This window comes from Myripristis murdjan, chromosome 12 (genome assembly GCF_902150065.1).
Source record: "Myripristis murdjan chromosome 12, fMyrMur1.1, whole genome shotgun sequence".
NCBI lineage: Eukaryota > Metazoa > Chordata > Actinopteri > Holocentriformes > Holocentridae > Myripristis > Myripristis murdjan.
In genome coordinates this window covers 29,293,090-29,309,774 of record NC_043991.1, presented here as the reverse complement: position 1 = coordinate 29,309,774, position 16,685 = coordinate 29,293,090, and the positions used below count along the sequence as shown (strand labels likewise).

The 16,685-nt window shown below is 41.2% G+C and overlaps 1 protein-coding gene across 2 annotated transcripts; it reads left to right on the top strand.

Moving 5' to 3' along the window:
• The first annotated feature begins 4,757 nt into the window (after nucleotides 1–4,757).
• mpx (myeloid-specific peroxidase) lies at nucleotides 4,758–12,923 on the top strand. 2 transcript variants are annotated; one of them, XM_030066070.1, is made up of 16 exons: nucleotides 4,758–4,786; nucleotides 4,930–5,008; nucleotides 5,251–5,332; nucleotides 5,840–6,015; nucleotides 6,347–6,479; nucleotides 7,161–7,290; nucleotides 7,398–7,604; nucleotides 7,718–8,081; nucleotides 8,411–8,571; nucleotides 9,089–9,347; nucleotides 9,438–9,608; nucleotides 9,741–9,978; nucleotides 10,221–10,435; nucleotides 10,617–10,654; nucleotides 10,841–10,903; nucleotides 11,907–11,995. In XM_030066070.1, exons 2-16 carry the CDS (start codon nucleotides 4,939–4,941, stop codon nucleotides 11,919–11,921), a joined length of 2,322 nt encoding a protein of 773 aa, XP_029921930.1. In that variant the 5' UTR covers nucleotides 4,758–4,786; nucleotides 4,930–4,938; the 3' UTR covers nucleotides 11,922–11,995. The 2 variants fall into 2 exon arrangements, with proteins under 2 accessions (XP_029921930.1, XP_029921929.1); XM_030066069.1 differs by lacking the exon at nucleotides 10,617–10,654 and having other exon boundaries at nucleotides 11,907–12,923.
• The last annotated feature ends 3,762 nt before the right edge of the window (nucleotides 12,924–16,685 follow it).

The window sequence follows — 16,685 nt, the reverse complement described above, 5'->3', positions numbered from 1 at the left end:
AAGGGCAATATACACAATAAAAAAACACATCCAGGAACAAGCTCATCCTGCGTTGTGCAAAGCGAATGAACACCTCTGTTACTGTGACAAGAAGAAAAGCTGAGCATTATAGGCAGCAGGAAAGGAAACTTTATGGCACAACAGTTGGACTGGATTGTATTAGATTGTGCAGGTGGACCAAATAAAGTGGCTACTGAGTGTATATGCACACACCATTTATTTATTGTATTAGTTTGTACAATTTTGGTTGTACACATCTCGGTCAAGCCATCAGACTTGTGACTCTGAGGTCATGACTCTATGGTTTACATGTTCAGCGTGGTTCATGGGACTATCAGTGACTGAGTCGTGGTTCGGACCAGTTCCTCTGGGCAAACTGTTTTGTACAATTACAAAATGTGTACAGACAAAATGTGTGTGTTATGTGTCCTTGCTGGCCTGGGACCTTTTCACCTTGCTCCAGCTCTCTCTCAGCCCTCCTGCTGCCTCTGTGCATGCTGGGAGAATAGACAGGCCGCTCTCTTGAAACAATTTGGAAAAACAAGAGCTACCTGACTATTTCATTTCAGTTAAAACTATTTCCTGAGCATGAAAGCACAAATGTTTGTGCAGCAGCAACATTTTAAAGTTAGGCAACCTGTAGCACTCCTGTAAATAATGACACTGTGGTGATGACACAAAAACAGGAAAGGCGCTTCTGAGTTTCAATTTTCAGCTTTTGGAAATAATTTAACTCTGAGTGTGCCTAGTGTGACGGTGTATTAAAAGACTTAAGACCATGTGTGATGTTTCATGAGAGAAATATTGTGTGCTGGAATGCCGTCAAAAACCCAAGTCAGAGTTTGAACTTGCACTCCTTCTAACCGCTGCTGTACGTGTGAGAGGGGCTTCAGCGCTCGTCCTGTGTTGTGTCAAAGTCACACGGAGGGCGTTTGGAAACACACAAACCCACAGCATCATCATTAGACTTCAGTGTGTCCTGATTGCTGCAGTCTTATCTATGGCGTCTGCTTTGTTGTAACAGTGATCCAGTTTCCCATCAGAACTGTTCATTTCTTATCATCTTAGGGTTATGAGCTCACGGCATGCAACTCCCAATGCCATTCAGTTAGATTTTATGACGTTTTTATCCTTTGACATTTAATCATATTAATAAGAATCCTTGTTTATTTATTTATTTGTTTATTTATTTTATTTTTCTTGAGTTAAAAGGCATACTTTTTTGGATTCATGTATAAAAATGAGAGGTATGCACGTATTTATGTGATTGTATGTGCTGTTTTGTTGTAGTTAGGCATCGTTGGTTATGTGTTGTTATGTTTTGTTCTATGTTGTTGGATATGTGTGGTTTTATTGTAAGTTTATATATTGTCTTTGTTGATGTTTTATGTTGTTAAATACATGTTGTTTTGTGTTCTATAATTAAAAAAAAAAAAAAAAAATCCTTGTGTCGAAATCCCTTGGAGCAACTCTGTTTAATTCATGTTTATATTAGACTACAATTGCAGATGTTACCTGGAAGTCATTACCAAAAAAACAAAACAAAAAAAAAAAACACTCCAGTAAAATGCCAGTATACAACCTGCACTGTTTAGGGATACAGGTTCATTAAAGGGTCAATTAAGGCAATCCAAAATGTGTGTCACGCTGATTGCAGGTCACGGCAATAAATGGATACTTTCCCGTATGTCCCAGACTCCTCAATGTAAACCTTTTTGAGAAGAGGCTGTAAACTGTGGTCTTCCCTGAATGCATCGTCTATAGTAAAAGCATTTTGTTTCCTCATTATGTGTGTGGCAAAGGTGAGGTCTACGTTAAATTGCCTTGTATAGTAACTTATTGTTAACACACCTCGGAGAGATAAGTAAGGGTTTGACTGCAAATGTGATAAATGACTCATGCAGCGCACTCAACACCTTCCTGGACAAGTCCGGGGGAAGTACAATGATCTTTTGGGCATTGTTGTTGCTGGTGTCAGGCTCACAGGGTTAAAAATAGATACAATAAGTTCAGTCTCAGTGAGTTAAGTTGAATGTTTTTTTGTGCTCATCTATCACCAAGCAGACTCGTATCTTGATTGTAAAAGCAGAATTACCCAACTGAACATTGTTTTCCTCCCAGCCTGCAACATACCTAAGAAGACCCGGGCTCCCCACTGACCATCAAACTGGTAAAACCACATGTTCTTGCTGTGTCATGCTGTTGACCAACTGTGGCTCAACAAATGCCATGAATTTCGGCATTCTGACCATCTTTAAGGGGAACTAGACACCGCTAGTGCAACTTTTCTGAGCGTGTTGCAAATTCAACACTTTGGCTCGCTTTCACAGAGCAGAACTCACATTGAAATTATGAGCAAAAACTGTATATCACTGGATATACTATATCAAGCACTGAAGTAATTGGTGGCTGTCAAATTTTCTTCACAATCTGTAAATTAAGGAATTCAGATTTTTATGATGGGCTTACATCATATATTTTTTTACTGTAATAAAAATAGAGGTGTACATTAAATAATAAAAATAATAACAAAAATAAAAAATAAAAAAGTAATAAATAAATAATAAAAATAGAGGTGTACATTAAATCTATTCTTCAATGTTCCAATAGTCTTTTCTTTTGAAAATGAAGCCACTCACAATGAATATTTTGTTATTCAATTATTTGGACATCTGTGGATGAATGTTGCTGATTTAGGGCTACTGATGGTTGACCAAAACTTAAGCAATTTACCTCATGGATTGGTGAATCTCATGGATTGCATAGACAAATTTGCCTGACTGTCCTTAAGGTGCTCCTGTACAGCCTGTCAAACAGATTATTCACCATGTATGTCGGGATCAAGGCCAGCTGGTGACTGCAAAGGAGGCCACACTGATAAGGCCTCCACTGATTGATCTTTGAAAGATGACGTTTGTGCTGGGAATGTGACAAAATGAAAAAAGAGAGCTCAGCTAAAGCCCTGGATAACAGGCAGCGCCGCCAAGAACATCAACAATAGCATGAAAAGGCTGCAATGCATTACGCCACCAGAATTACCCCACTTACCACAACCATTACAGGTACACTAATGAATGGTATCAGCTGTTTGTCATAATAATAATCATCAAATAGTGTTTTATGATGCTGTTTTATGTGCGACTCCCAGTATTTCCCTTCTGTGTTCATGGGTACATTGCCCTCTGATGAATTAGACAGCCATTGTACGGCATGTCAAACCAAAACCTCCATATCTCCATAATATCGACTTTTCAGAAACTGAAAAAAACTGAAAATAGTCTTGTCAGAAGGTTGATTTTCAGTTTATAGAATTTGTTTTGTAAAGGTTTCATGAGCTGTAGAACTTTCTGAACACACAGAGGAGCATGTAAATACTCAAATAAAACAAAAAAACATGAACATCACCAAAAATGGAGATATTGGAGATATAAGGTTTTCACCCAACAGCAACCATATGCTGTTTCATGTTGTAGCTTCGATAATGAATGCTTGTGAATAACAAAGCCCCTTCTCCGCTACCACACTCCACACATACACACACACACACACACACACACACACACACACAGGTTTCCATCACTTCAGAGGACATTGCATTGCCTTACAGTGATTTCCTAACCCTAACCTTAACCACTGCCTACCTGACCCTGACCTTCACATAACCCTGAAGGCGGCGTATCTGTAAATCAAGTTTTCACCTAGAAATGAATGTTTTTTGCTGAGGGGACTTGCTTTTTGTCTCCATAATGGAGATGAGTCCCCTCCTGTGTACACTTGCGTGTGTACCTGGGTTACTCACACACACACACGCACACACACAGCTTTGTGACTGAATTACGCTGGACTTCACTTTGTTTTTCCTTCTTCCTCATAGCCCAAACCTCTCCACAGATAACCAATGAATTATTTACCAGTTGTGGCTAACACCTTAAATTAAATAAGGGCTGGCCTGTTACGTGAAGGTACCAGAGCTTCCCATAATCCAAACACGTGCGTAAACCTACAACGCCTACAACACTGTGTAAACTATGGATTTTATTTGATGGCTGTAATAAACATAATAAACATATTTCCTGCACGTAGCAGTGATTTCCCTCCCCATCACATCAGCTAGAGAACGGCATCATCACGATGCACCGCCAAAAATGAGTTAAAACCAAAGAAAATGAAAGACAAAATCCATTTGTCCATGATGATGTCAACTCTAATGCAATGTAAAAGGATATAACCTACATAGTGAATGAAACATGACCAATAAACGTGTTCATAAATAAATGTCAAAACAGAAGTGTGAAAATATAGCTGCAGTTTATTTTATTAATATTATTAAAGTTTGAATTAGAAAGAAGGAAAGTGTACTTTCAAATAATAATATTGTTGCTGATGCTGTTACTATCACTACTGTGACTATTTCTGTTGCTCCTAGTTACTAGAAATATATATATATAAATATATAGAACATACTGTTAGTCATTCAAATAATCAAAGCCGTAGCAGCAGAGTGATAAGATGCAATGCTGTAATTTCCCTCACAACAAGAAGGAAGCAGGAACTGTTATTTACTGTTATTAGCCTCACCTGAACATCAAGGTTCAAGGGTTCTTTAGAGTACCAAAGAGTGTATTGGCTGTGCAAGAGATTCTGCATTCCAGAGTTAAAAACAATACAGATTCATCATCACCACTGGGGGCGGGGCCTAACGCCTAACGCCCTATAAATAAGCCACAACAGTCACACAACATCACCTTCAGATTTTGACATCTGCAGAAAATCCTCAGAGACGCAGGTAAGACAATGCCTCCAACTCTGAGGCTTGTAAATTGTATGTTGAGCGTCTGTATATTTATTAGGGATTTTTTTTTTTTAATGCACATATTGACAGAAAATACTGTAATCTGATTTTTGATGCTGACAATTGATTTATCATAGATTTCAGAGATGAGCCCACTTTTCTGTGTTCTTCTTACACTGGGCCTCTGCCTGGTGCCCAGTCACTCCAGAACAACAGGTACATCCTTTATATGATAAAGAGTTTTTTTTTAAATTATTATTATTTTATGATCATTATTATTTTTTATTATTTTAACAGTTACTCTTGATTGTGCTTGAGTTATGATGCCACATTACTACACACCAATATCTGTTCAGCCTGTCCTGGTCTACTCTGGAATATGACTGTGCCACATTCAGCTGCAAAGTTTCAAATTCCTTTTTCATAGAGGAGGAAACTGTCTTTGTTTTGATTTTCAGGTCTGGACAGTTCTACTCTTCAAAGCTGTTTTGAGGAGGCAAAGAGAATTGTGGATGAAGCCTATAAGTACTCCAGAGATGAGTGAGTTACCCTTAGAGCGTACTTCATCCTGGAGGGCAAATTAGTGACTTGTCTCTCTAAGGAATTTTGTAAAGCAGCTACTGAAATGCTTTTATTATGCTATGGTATGCTGCTCATATGTATTTTTTTATTTATCTATTTATTATTATATGTTATATGTTCGTGTTTTGTTTTTTTTTAAGCTGCTGGATACCTGAATTTCCCTGTGGGATGAATAAAGTATCTTCTAATTCTAATTTTAATTCTAAATGCTGTTTCTTACAGTATTCTGCAAAGCTGCACACAGATCATTCAGCACAAGTTGAAACCATTTAATAATGTAATTTCATAGCTTAAGAAATAAGTGGTTATTTTTAGAGGACTGGGTCATACACTTTTTGAGTTGTCCTGCTCACATAAAGGCTGCTACCATGTCATCAGAAAAAGAGAAGAAAAAATCAGATCCTATCTCTATTTATGGGATTGTATTCCTTCCATAACCATGTGTCCAACTGGCCTCTCTTTCAGGAGCCTGAGCAGAGTGCGCAGGGAACATGTGAGGCCTCATGATGTCCTCCGTCTGATGAAGCAGCCCCGCGGAGACACTCGCTCCGCCGTGAGGTCTGCAGACTACCTGGCGCAAACCCTCCGCCTGCTGCACGACAGGGCCCACCGCCTGCACAAACGCTCCCTCAACGCAACAGGTCAGCAGTCAGTGTGACACAAGATGCCCAGACAAAGGCAACACAAACACACACACACACTCAAGTGTAGAGACAAACATATCCACCGAGTTTTCATGGGATTTCTTCCTTGTTCTCACTTAGAGTCTAAGTTTGCGTGGTGTCAGTTTAATCTCTTAATATGCTTGCCATGAATGTCTTTGAAAGTGTAACCGAGTGAGGGCTGTACAAATAAAACTGGATTAAAGCTTGACTTGATTTGACACACAAATGAAACCTGAGACACGTGTACTTTTAAACCTTTAAATATCTCACCGGCTCTCTCTCTCTCTCTCTCACACACATTCCTCAGATTTACTGACTCCTGAGCAACTGGCGAGCCTGTCTAACATAACCGGATGCTCAGGTCGTGTCAGGGTGCCGTCCTGCCGCACCACTCAGAACGTTAACAAGTACCGCACCATCACCAGTGTCTGCAACAACCTGTGAGTGCAACAAGAGACAGGACTCATTTAAGATTTTTGATTCCAAGTATCACCTTTGATATTTTGTCTCTATAGCATCAGTAGTTTCATGACATAAACAGTGTATTGTTCAGTGAACAAGGTTCTAGATATTTATTCAGACAAGTGAGCAAAACTCTTTTTTGTAATTTTTCCATATTATAAAATGTTAAGTGGTATCTCCTTCTGACCAAGCACAGTTATTGTAACTTCCTTGGTAAGCACAGCCATCACGTATGCCGAATTTACATGTGGAACTTTTTCATTCAATTTGGTTGCATGCAGCTAAGTTTTTTTGGAGTTCCATACAATGAAAATCATGAACTGGGTTTCAGATGTTCCATACAGCTTTGGTGACATGGAAACAGAAAAAATTTAATGTACAACTTTTATTTTATTTTAGGAAGTTAAAAAAAAACTTTTCTTCAACGGACATAAAAGCACATGTTTACACATAGATGCAATGTTTTCATTTGCTGGTTTAATGGAAACTGTTAATATCATGACTGAGAGTCTGTGAGACTGAGTGGTATTTACAATCACAGGAAATGTTTGGGCAATGTGTCCGATCCTTTGCAGCCATCCACCGCAAAGTATGTGTACATTTACCTCAGGTTTCTCAAGAGAAGTTTCCAACCGTCGATCTGTTGTTTTTGCTTACAGAAAGAACCCTCGACGTGGAGCCTCTAACACGCCATTCACCCGCTGGCTGCCTGCTGAGTACGATGATGGAATCTCCGTGCCAAAAGGCTGGGACAGAAACCGAAGGTTCAACAACTTCATGCTCCCCCTGGTATGACCTCTGCAACAGATGTTTCAAATGCCACACCAGCAACGCTTTTACTGTGTATTCTAAATGCTGATAGAGAAGCTAAGAAACCAATTTTCCTCCTCTATCAGGTCAGACAAGTGTCCAACAACATCCTGAGCACAAATGACCGGGACGTGGTCAGCGACAGAGAGTTCACCCACATGGTGACCTTGTTTGGCCAGTGGAACGACCACGACCTCACCTTCACGCCCTTCTCCCCCAGCATCCGCTCCTTCAGCAACGGTGTGGACTGTGAGGAGAGCTGTGAACGCACTGAACCCTGCATCCCCATTGAGGTCGGCGGTCATGGCTCAAAGTCAAACTGAAACATTACTAGTATACAGCCCTGCTGTGTTTCCAGTAAAAGATTCCGTCTATATAACGTTTGGTCTGTATTTTCTCCAAACAGATTCCACCTCGTGACCCCCGCCTGCCCACCGGCCCGGACAGCTGTATCCCCTCATTCAGATCCGCACCTGTTTGCGGAACAGGATACTCCGCCTATAATTTCGGCGGAGAAGCCAACAAGAGAGAGCAGATCAATGCTCTGACGGCCTTCCTGGATCTTAGCCAAGTGTATGGCTCCGAGGAGAAGCTGGCACTTAACCTGCGTGACCTCAGCAACGATTTGGGCCTGATGCGCGTAAACGCCCAGTTCAGAGACAACGGACGTGAGCTGCTGCCCTTCAGCACTCTGCAGGTTAACATGTGCGCCACACGTGCGAGAGTCACCAACAACACCAATGCCAGGGAAGTGCCCTGTTTCATTGCAGGTCAGTACGAGCTTTATAACAAACACCACATATGATGTAATACAGGGTGACCCCAAAAAACGGGAATCTTTGAAGTGCGTATTGGCAGACATGAGCAAGTGGCAGCACAATTTTAAAAAAATGAATATTCCATCATTGTTTCTTAAATGGCATGTTTTCCGGTTTCAATTACTATGAATAAAATATTTGTCTTCCATCACTCTTGGTTTTATTGGATTGTTAAAAAGTTCCCGTTTTTTTGTGTCACCCTGTATTTGACTTGACGACAAGAAGAAAACGATGACTCCTAGCAATTTCCATTTCATTGAGTGTGTGTTTCTGTGTTCAAGGCGATGTCCGTGTGGATGAGAACATTGCCCTGACGTCTCTGCACACGCTCTTCCTGCGAGAGCACAACCGCTTGGCCCGCGAGCTGAAGAGGATCAACCCACAGTGGGACAGTGAAACGCTCTACCAAGAGGCCCGCAAGATCATGGGGGCTTACACACAGGTAGCAACCCAGCTCTGTCCGCCTCTGCTCACTCAGATTTACATCCAAATCTCCAGTGCATATCTTTTGCACCCTAATGATAGATAGATAGATAGATAGATACTTTATTCATCCCGAAGGAAATTCACAGTTTTCAGCAGTATCCATAGAGTACAAGATTAAGTAAATAAAAAAATAAAGAATAATAAAAAATAAAGAATAATAAAAAATAACGAATAATAAAAAATAAAGAATAATAAAAAATAAAGAATAAAAGATGACACTCGAGATCTAAAGATCTAAGTACCCAATGTGCAAAAAACAATGTGCAAAAAAACCAAAAAACAACAACAACAACAAAAAAAAAACAGTGTGCATCAATGTATACAATGTGCATAGATGTGGACAATGTGCAAATTACAGTATAAACAGATGATAAATAGCTGATAAATAGATGATAAAAAAAAACAAAAAACCAGTGTGCATCGATGTATACAATGTGTAATGACCAATACCCAAACAAATCCTCTTCCTCTAGGTGTTTGTTTTCCGGGACTATCTGCCCCATATCGTGGGTGACGACGTGATGCGCAGACAGCTCGGCCGCTACCCCGGTTACAACTCCAATGTTGACCCCAGCATTGCCAATGTATTTGCAACAGCAGCTTACCGCTTTGCCCATCTGGCCATCCAGCCTGTGTTGTCCCGCCTTGACGCCAACTTCAGGGAAAATACTCGGTTTCCAAGTGTCCCCTTGTACGAAGCCTTCTTCACCCCCTGGAGGATTGTTTTCGAGGGTGAGTGGGTTGAAAAGCAGCTGTGTTGAGTTTCAGCGACCCGATCTAAGACTGACAACTAAAAAGAATATCATCATTTTTCATGTGCAGGTGGCATCGACCCCCTGCTCCGTGGTTTGATCGGTCGTCCTGCTAAACTGAACACTCAGGATCAGATGATGGTGGACGCTCTGAGGGAAAGGCTCTTCCAGTTTGTGCAGCACCTGGCTTTGGACCTGGGCTCTCTCAACATGCAGAGAGGACGTGACCACGGCCTGCCTGGTACATGCTCCGCTGTGACCTTTTACAGTGCATCATCTATCAATCCTGCCAACCTTTTCTCTTTTTATTCGTTCTTTAATTCCAGTCCCCCGTCCATCCAATCTACTCATTCTTTCCTGTTCGCCCCACTAGGCTACAATGCGTGGCGCCGGTTCTGCGGGCTGTCTCAGCCGAGGAACCAGGCTGAGCTGGCTCAGGTCCTCAACAATACCAACCTGGCCCGCCGGCTGCTGCAGCTCTATGGCACCCCTGCCAACATCGACGTCTGGCTGGGAGGCGTCGCAGAGCCGTTTGTTCGCGGTGGCCGTGTCGGACCTTTGTTTGCCTGCCTCATTGGGACACAGTTCCAGAGAATCCGCCAGGGTGACAGGTGAGGAGTTAACCAGTGTGCATCTGTTTTCAGTGTGTATCAGTGTGTGTCTGTTTGTGTCTTAAGGAGGGGAATATATACCTATACAATATATACTGGAGGCAGTAATAGCCTTTAATTAGTCCTACTCTATGCAAACAGACTAGTGCTGGCTGCCCAGTCTTCACTAAGCATTGTGTATCTTTGCAGTTCAAATGCAATCTGTGCTGTCACTCATGTCCTCTGTTCTTTTCACTTTACAGGCTGTGGTATGAGAGCCCCGGTGTCTTTTCCAGCAGACAGAGGGCTGCACTGGCCTCTGCCTCCCTGTCCAGGATCATCTGTGATAACACCGGCATCAACAATGTCCCCCAAGATCCGTTCAGTGTCATATCTAGAAGGAATAGGCTTGTCCGCTGCAGCAGCATCCGACGTCTGAACCTGTCTGCCTGGAGAGAGAGATCCTGCGAGAGCTCAGGTGAAACACGTCTGGATGAAACTCTTTGGCACTGACTGTGGGGACTATTTATGTTGTGGTTTTTACTCTAGGTTTAAGCATCGCAGCCAACTGTCAGCCTGTGCTCAAACTGGTCTATTTGTTTCTTTACTAATCACTTGTATCAAAAATCATACTTCACATGTGGTGTTTGGTCTTGCAGGCCCGGGGGCTAACTGTGATGATGTCAGAGGACATGAGGTCAGATTCAGTGCTGCTTATACATGCTAAAATCTTGCAGTCTTTTGCAATTTCTCTCAGTTTCTGTCATCTTGGTGGAGGGCCTTTGCTCCAAACACGAGCTGATTTCATCATTCAAGCATATTTTAAAAATATGATGTAATTATGAGGCTAAATAAGATATGTCTGTATCCTCTTGATATGCAGACTGTGAACTTATCTCAGGACCTCCAGGACCTCCAGGACCACCAGGGCCTCCTGGACAACGAGGTAGTCAATTGAAATGTCTTTCACTTCATTAGTTATTTTATTATGTTGGTATTCATTTATCTAAGAGTATGTGCATTAAACACTGTGCTGAATGTCTTTCAGATGGCTCCACATAATATAAATCTTATTGTGACAAGTTCTAACACCATGATATATTGAATGACGTGACAAGTGTTAGAGACTATATTGTTAAAATGTATGTAGTGACTCACAAAGCAACTACTGACAATGAATGATAAAGTTACATTGCAATAATACATTTTAAATTGATAAAGTGTTTCATTATAGAGGTACAAAGGGCTTTACAGGCAACACAATAGCAAGAAACAAATGATTTTAACATAAATATGAAAATTTCTGCAGGTTAATTAAACACTGACTGACAAAAATAACTAAACAAAACAAGCAAATCAAACAAAATTGAAAAATGGATGGTAGCAAATTCCGTGAAATCCTGTCAGTGATGATATTTTAATGGTGCACTACGAAAAATTGCTGAGGTTTGACTAAAGTGAGGTCCCTTTAGACTCAGCTGACTAAAACATGGAATCAATATAATGTATCAGTGAGTCACTCCTACAGTCAGATCCAGGTGCGCCTGCTTGGTGTGAGCGTTATCACATCGTTGAATGGATGTTATCAGTCATAATCAGCCCCACAGGTATGGTTAGGAGAAGGTCACGGTTCATGTTAAGAAAATGACGTGGTTAGGGTTAGGAAAGGATTCATCATGACTGTCAAGGTTAGGAGAAGGTGATGGTTAAGGTCAGGAAACGTACTGAACGTTAGTTAACACTGCTATCTAATGGGAGCATAGCAAATGTCTGCTTCCTTAAAACGGCCCTGGATCTTGCCTGAGTGCAGGTCTAACAGCCTGGACTCACTGTGGCCAGATGTTAAAATATCTATAGCATGGTAGGACAGAGACCAAGGGAAGCTTTAAAAGTAATAAAGTAAAGATTTGTACGTTCCCATCTGACCTTCCTCCTGTGTTTCTCCTCAGGTCCCCCAGGAATGATAGGACCTCCCGGCCCAGCAGCACCCAGCAACAATGCAACACAGCTACAATCTGCCTTTTCCGTCCGACTGGGCAATTACAACCCCTCTTCTGAAAAAATCATCCGCTTCCGACAGGTCATCTACAACGGACAGAACCATTACAGCACACAGACAGGGCGGTTCACCTGCGCCGTTCGTGGGGTCTACCAGTTCAACTTCGTCTGTACGTCCTTCATCCCGGTGGGAAACGTGGGCTTGTGGCGTAACGGTGAGCTGGTGCTGCACAGCTTTAAGGTGTATCAGGGTGGTCGGCAAACATCGACAGGGGACACGGTGCTGCAGCTGGAGCCAGGGGACCAGGTGTGGCTGGAGGCCAGTGAGGGAAGCAATGGCCTGAGCACAGACAGCTTCTTCTCGGGTCACCTGATCTTCACTGTATGACCTACCTCTCTGGACCGCCGCCCTGAAACAAGCACAACACTGGTCTGTCTGCTTCCACGTCCGTTTTGATTAGTGAACCTCTAAACTATTTAATTTTCAGATAATCAGGACGTATCAAATATTCATTAATTTGCTGTCATTTTTTTTGTGTGTTAATGGAACTGAATGCCTCAAAGCTGTGGATTACACGTATTTAACGTTTTTCATTTTCCTGAGATAGAAACAAATCATCACACTTTTGCACATAATGAACATGAAACATCACCGTAGCACACCTGCACTAGCATTTTTGAACACTGTTACATTGTGCAAACTACTGAACTGAAAATCCCTCCGTTCACTTCAACAGCAACAGGCTACTTTGTCTATAGTCTAATTTGATGATGTCGTTACCAGTATTATATATGAACCTGTTATTAAGAGTTGATTATGCTGAATAAATACTCTCCGCTCTGATGAAATTGAAGGATGCTTTCTGTATTTTGTGCACTACGCTTTTTTTTAGCAAAGCTTATTTTGCTGTGACTTTCTGAGTCTGTTGTATTTTGCATTCAATAATTAAAAAGAAACAAAGCAACAACAAAGGCACTGTTTATTTCTCTTATTAATGGGACTTAAATTTTGAATTGCCTGGCTGATGTCGAATGTGAAATACAAAAAGAAAGAAGGGACATTTGCTGGTGGTTTAAAAAAAATGAAGATAGCATCTTAGTGTATTGCTTCACAGATTCCAGCCATGCAAAAATAAATAAATAAATATAAATAAATAAATAAATACAATAAAAAATCATTGAAAGCAACCCTACACTTGGGGAAACTGGGAAATCATTCTGAATATATATCAGCTACTCATCAAAAGTGGATCAGGCCAGGATGCTCTGCCTTGTGTAAACACTCTGACCTCAGACTGGACGCCTGCCGTCCAAACCAACATGGTCCACTGGTTTCACTTTAACTCTGCGTTCCATGATGCAAATGGAACATTAGCTGTGTAATCTTCTGTAAAAATATAATCTGAATGTATTCCTCCTGTAGATGGAGCCATTGTCCTGTTTTAAACAAATGACATTTATGAAACAGAGCTATTGTGATGACATAACTGGTGCTTACAAAAGGCTTTTATGGCAACCAGCCCTTGAATACACCGTACTGGAGATGAAGGAATTTCATTCCATTCAATTGACAGTTCTCCTGTTTGCAACTCTTTAATTCATGCTTACTCAGTCCTCTTCTATTACTTTTCCAATAAAACACAAACATTTAAGACGGTTCAGTAGATAAATTTGGGGAACTGACACAGTATTACAATGCTTTTCTTCAGTCAGTTAGGAGGTTTTGTGTGGGAAAACAGATTCATTCATCAAGTCTTACTCCCGATTATTCTCATTCCGGGTCACCCAGGGTTGGACTGCATCCCAGCATGCACTGAGCAGAGGGCAGACACACACCTTGGACAGGCCACCAGTCGGACACAGACAGCTACATTCACACCTATGGGACAGTTTAGAGTCTCTGGCTTAACCAACAAGCTTTGTGACCTGCATGTTGGACTGGCTGTGTTGCATATTGAGAGGTGTTTCTAATGTTTTTGTCCTCGCTATTTCTATACATGAGGGAGGCAGAATATTAGAAACAGCTCTCAGTAAACTGCAGTCCCGTCCAGCAGCAGCACTAACTATGAGCTCAATGCCAAAAATAGAAGTGAATGAACACCTCTATTACTGTGACAACAAGAAAAGCAGAGCATTATAGGCAGCAGGAAAGGAAACTTTGTGGCAGAGCAGTTGGACTGGATTGTATTAGATTGTGCCACCGAGTGTATATTCGGGGTGTAACGGTACACAAAAAAAAAAAAAACCTGTTCAGTACATACCTCAGATTTGAAATCAAGGTTTGGGTCATTTTTGGCACAGTAAGGGAAAAAAAAAACATAAAACATGCAAAACATAAAAAAGCTTTTCATGTATTATGAACTTTTGTGAAGATCAATACTTTCTAATTAACAAAAATAAATAAATAAATAAAGAGCAAGTCAAAAATCAAGTCAGAACATGAAAATCCCTAGACTTGAGCTTTAAGGCCTCAACATAACAACATTACAGTGAAAGGTAGCCTGATTTGTGCCTGTGCTGCATCACATTTTTGTTATGCTGTGGTACTGCCAAAAACAGAAAAATAAATCCTGAAATGATTTATCATATACAATAACAAATACCCCAGAGCACTCAATAATTTTTTTTTTTTTTTTCTGGAGCCTGCCCCTCCATCCCTGAGAATGTGGGATAAGACTGATAACAGGAGTGGGAGAGGTGAAGTCTGTCTGAGTGCGAGTGAGTCACTGAGCGATGTAAGGTTTGCTGGGTTGTGTCTTGGTGAAGTGCTCCTCCTCTTGGTTGCTGAGTGTACATGTGCAGAGTGCCACGTAGTCCACCACACTCTGTGTGTGTGTGTGTGTGTGTGTGTGTGTGTGTGTGTGTGTGTGTGCGTGGTGGTGATGATGAGGGAGGGTGGGGGGTTAACACAAGCCTTGCTTCTAGAGTAATGGAAACCTACTATTTATGAAAGAGGGAAAAAATATTTGAACTGTCTGTTTCTCTCGTAGTTTTTTTTTTTTTTTTTTTTTTTTTGTGAGTTGAGCTGAGTCTGACCTTATTTGAGAAGGCTGAGTCGTGCACGTGGTTCGAGAAACTATTAAAAAATGCTTGAAGGAAATGTGTAAGTGTGCACACTGCAAATTGGATTAGGAGAAGGTAGAGTTAATACTTGAGGTGATAACTAGGAGTCTTGAGAAGTGTTACGCGGAAGTCGGCCTCATGCATGTGTTGAGTGATACGTGTGTGGTCCAGCTTCACTACAGTGAGATCATGCTACTGAAACTTTGCCTCTGCCAGATGAGAACCACCAAAGAGCGAGATTTACTGGAGTGAGAATGCTTAGCTTCAAATTGATGGTCATATATTTTTGAAAGTACACACTGGGTTTCTAATGAATGTCTTGTAAAATCACTTACTAGTTCAATAAAGAAAAAGAAAACCACCAAACCTGCATCAACAGCAGTAATAGATGCTATGGTCATAAAGGTTATAATACATATTAAACACACTAAAGCTATAATAATATCTAATAAGAAAATATCTGTCCGCCTAAGCTGCAGATATTATTGCCTAGGCTTTATGTCACGTCACACTCAAGTTTATGCTTACTGGCAGACTTTTGCCAGATGTTGAGTCAGAGAAAATGGTTTATTTTCTGGTAAATGTAGCATCATGAAAGGATGGGGATGATGAGAGCACGGCGTGGCCTTTCGTTTTCTTTTTGCTGAATGAATTTCTCATATTCAGTGGGCTTTGTCGCTTTTTTCCTCATACTCCAGCTCAGTGGTGGACTGGTTGAAATACTTCTACTTCAGCGCAGTGCCCAAAAAAATCAGAAGTGGGGGAGAATTCCAGCAACGTGGACAAAAGAACTGGGCTAATTCCTTGCAGATGTGGCTCCACTGTCTGGGGGGAAACACTGCACTGCCCTCGCTGGAGAGAGCCGAGTCTGCATGGAGAACGCTCAATGAATTACGAGTGAAAAATAACAGTGGCCCGGTACAGCTGGTTCTGTCTGTCGGCCTGTTGTTCCGTGGAAGTGAGTGGAAACAACTCAGAAACATGTGCACATACTTTCACTCTCTGGAGGAACTGTTGGTATGCAGAATCACAGGGGTATACTCCCGTCATCCTCAAAGTAAACACACCACCACATCTCGGCCAAAAGAAAATTGCATCCATAGCTGTTTTAGACCGGGCATATCTTTCTGTCCTCTTGAAATCAGCCCATACCTTTAGTTTATTAGGGGGTTTTCAGGCCCTCAAGTTGAGCTGCAGACCCTCATTTGATGAGATTTTATGCCAAGGATGCTGATATGAAAAGACAGACGCAAAGTAGTGAGATTAAAACATAATATTCCAATAATAACTCATAAAATTGAATTACAGTGACGTTAAATTATTACTCACTTGGCTGAGGATCTGCTTGTAGCCTGCAAAAGGACCCCTGACGGTCCCCGGGCCCCGCTTTGGAAACCGCTGGGCTACGGCACCGGAAAAATTAGTCTGGAGTTCAAAGAAAAATAAAAGAACATTAGAGGACACTTTTGCAAGAGAAAACAGGAAACATTTGCAAAACAGCATTTCAACTATTTGCTGAAGCGGCTGTGATTCTGTCTGCAAAGACAGAACTGCTGCAGTGTATGTGTTTAGACATTTAGTCATTTGCTTTTATTTCATCTGGATTACTGTAAAGTCAAGTCTTGGTTTTACATACAGAAGATGTATTTCAGATTTGATCCTGATCC

Excerpts from the sequence above, each read along its gene's own strand:
- mpx (XM_030066069.1), top strand. The coding sequence starts at position 4,939 with ATGAGCCCACTTTTCTGTGTTCTTCTTACACTGGGCCTCTGCCTGGTG. Across the intron at positions 5,333-5,839 it reads TATAAGTACTCCAGAGATGA|GAGCCTGAGCAGAGTGCGCA; the intron begins GTGAGTTACCCT and ends CCTCTCTTTCAG. Across the intron at positions 10,436-10,840 it reads GAGATCCTGCGAGAGCTCAG|ACTGTGAACTTATCTCAGGA; the intron begins GTGAAACACGTC and ends CTTGATATGCAG.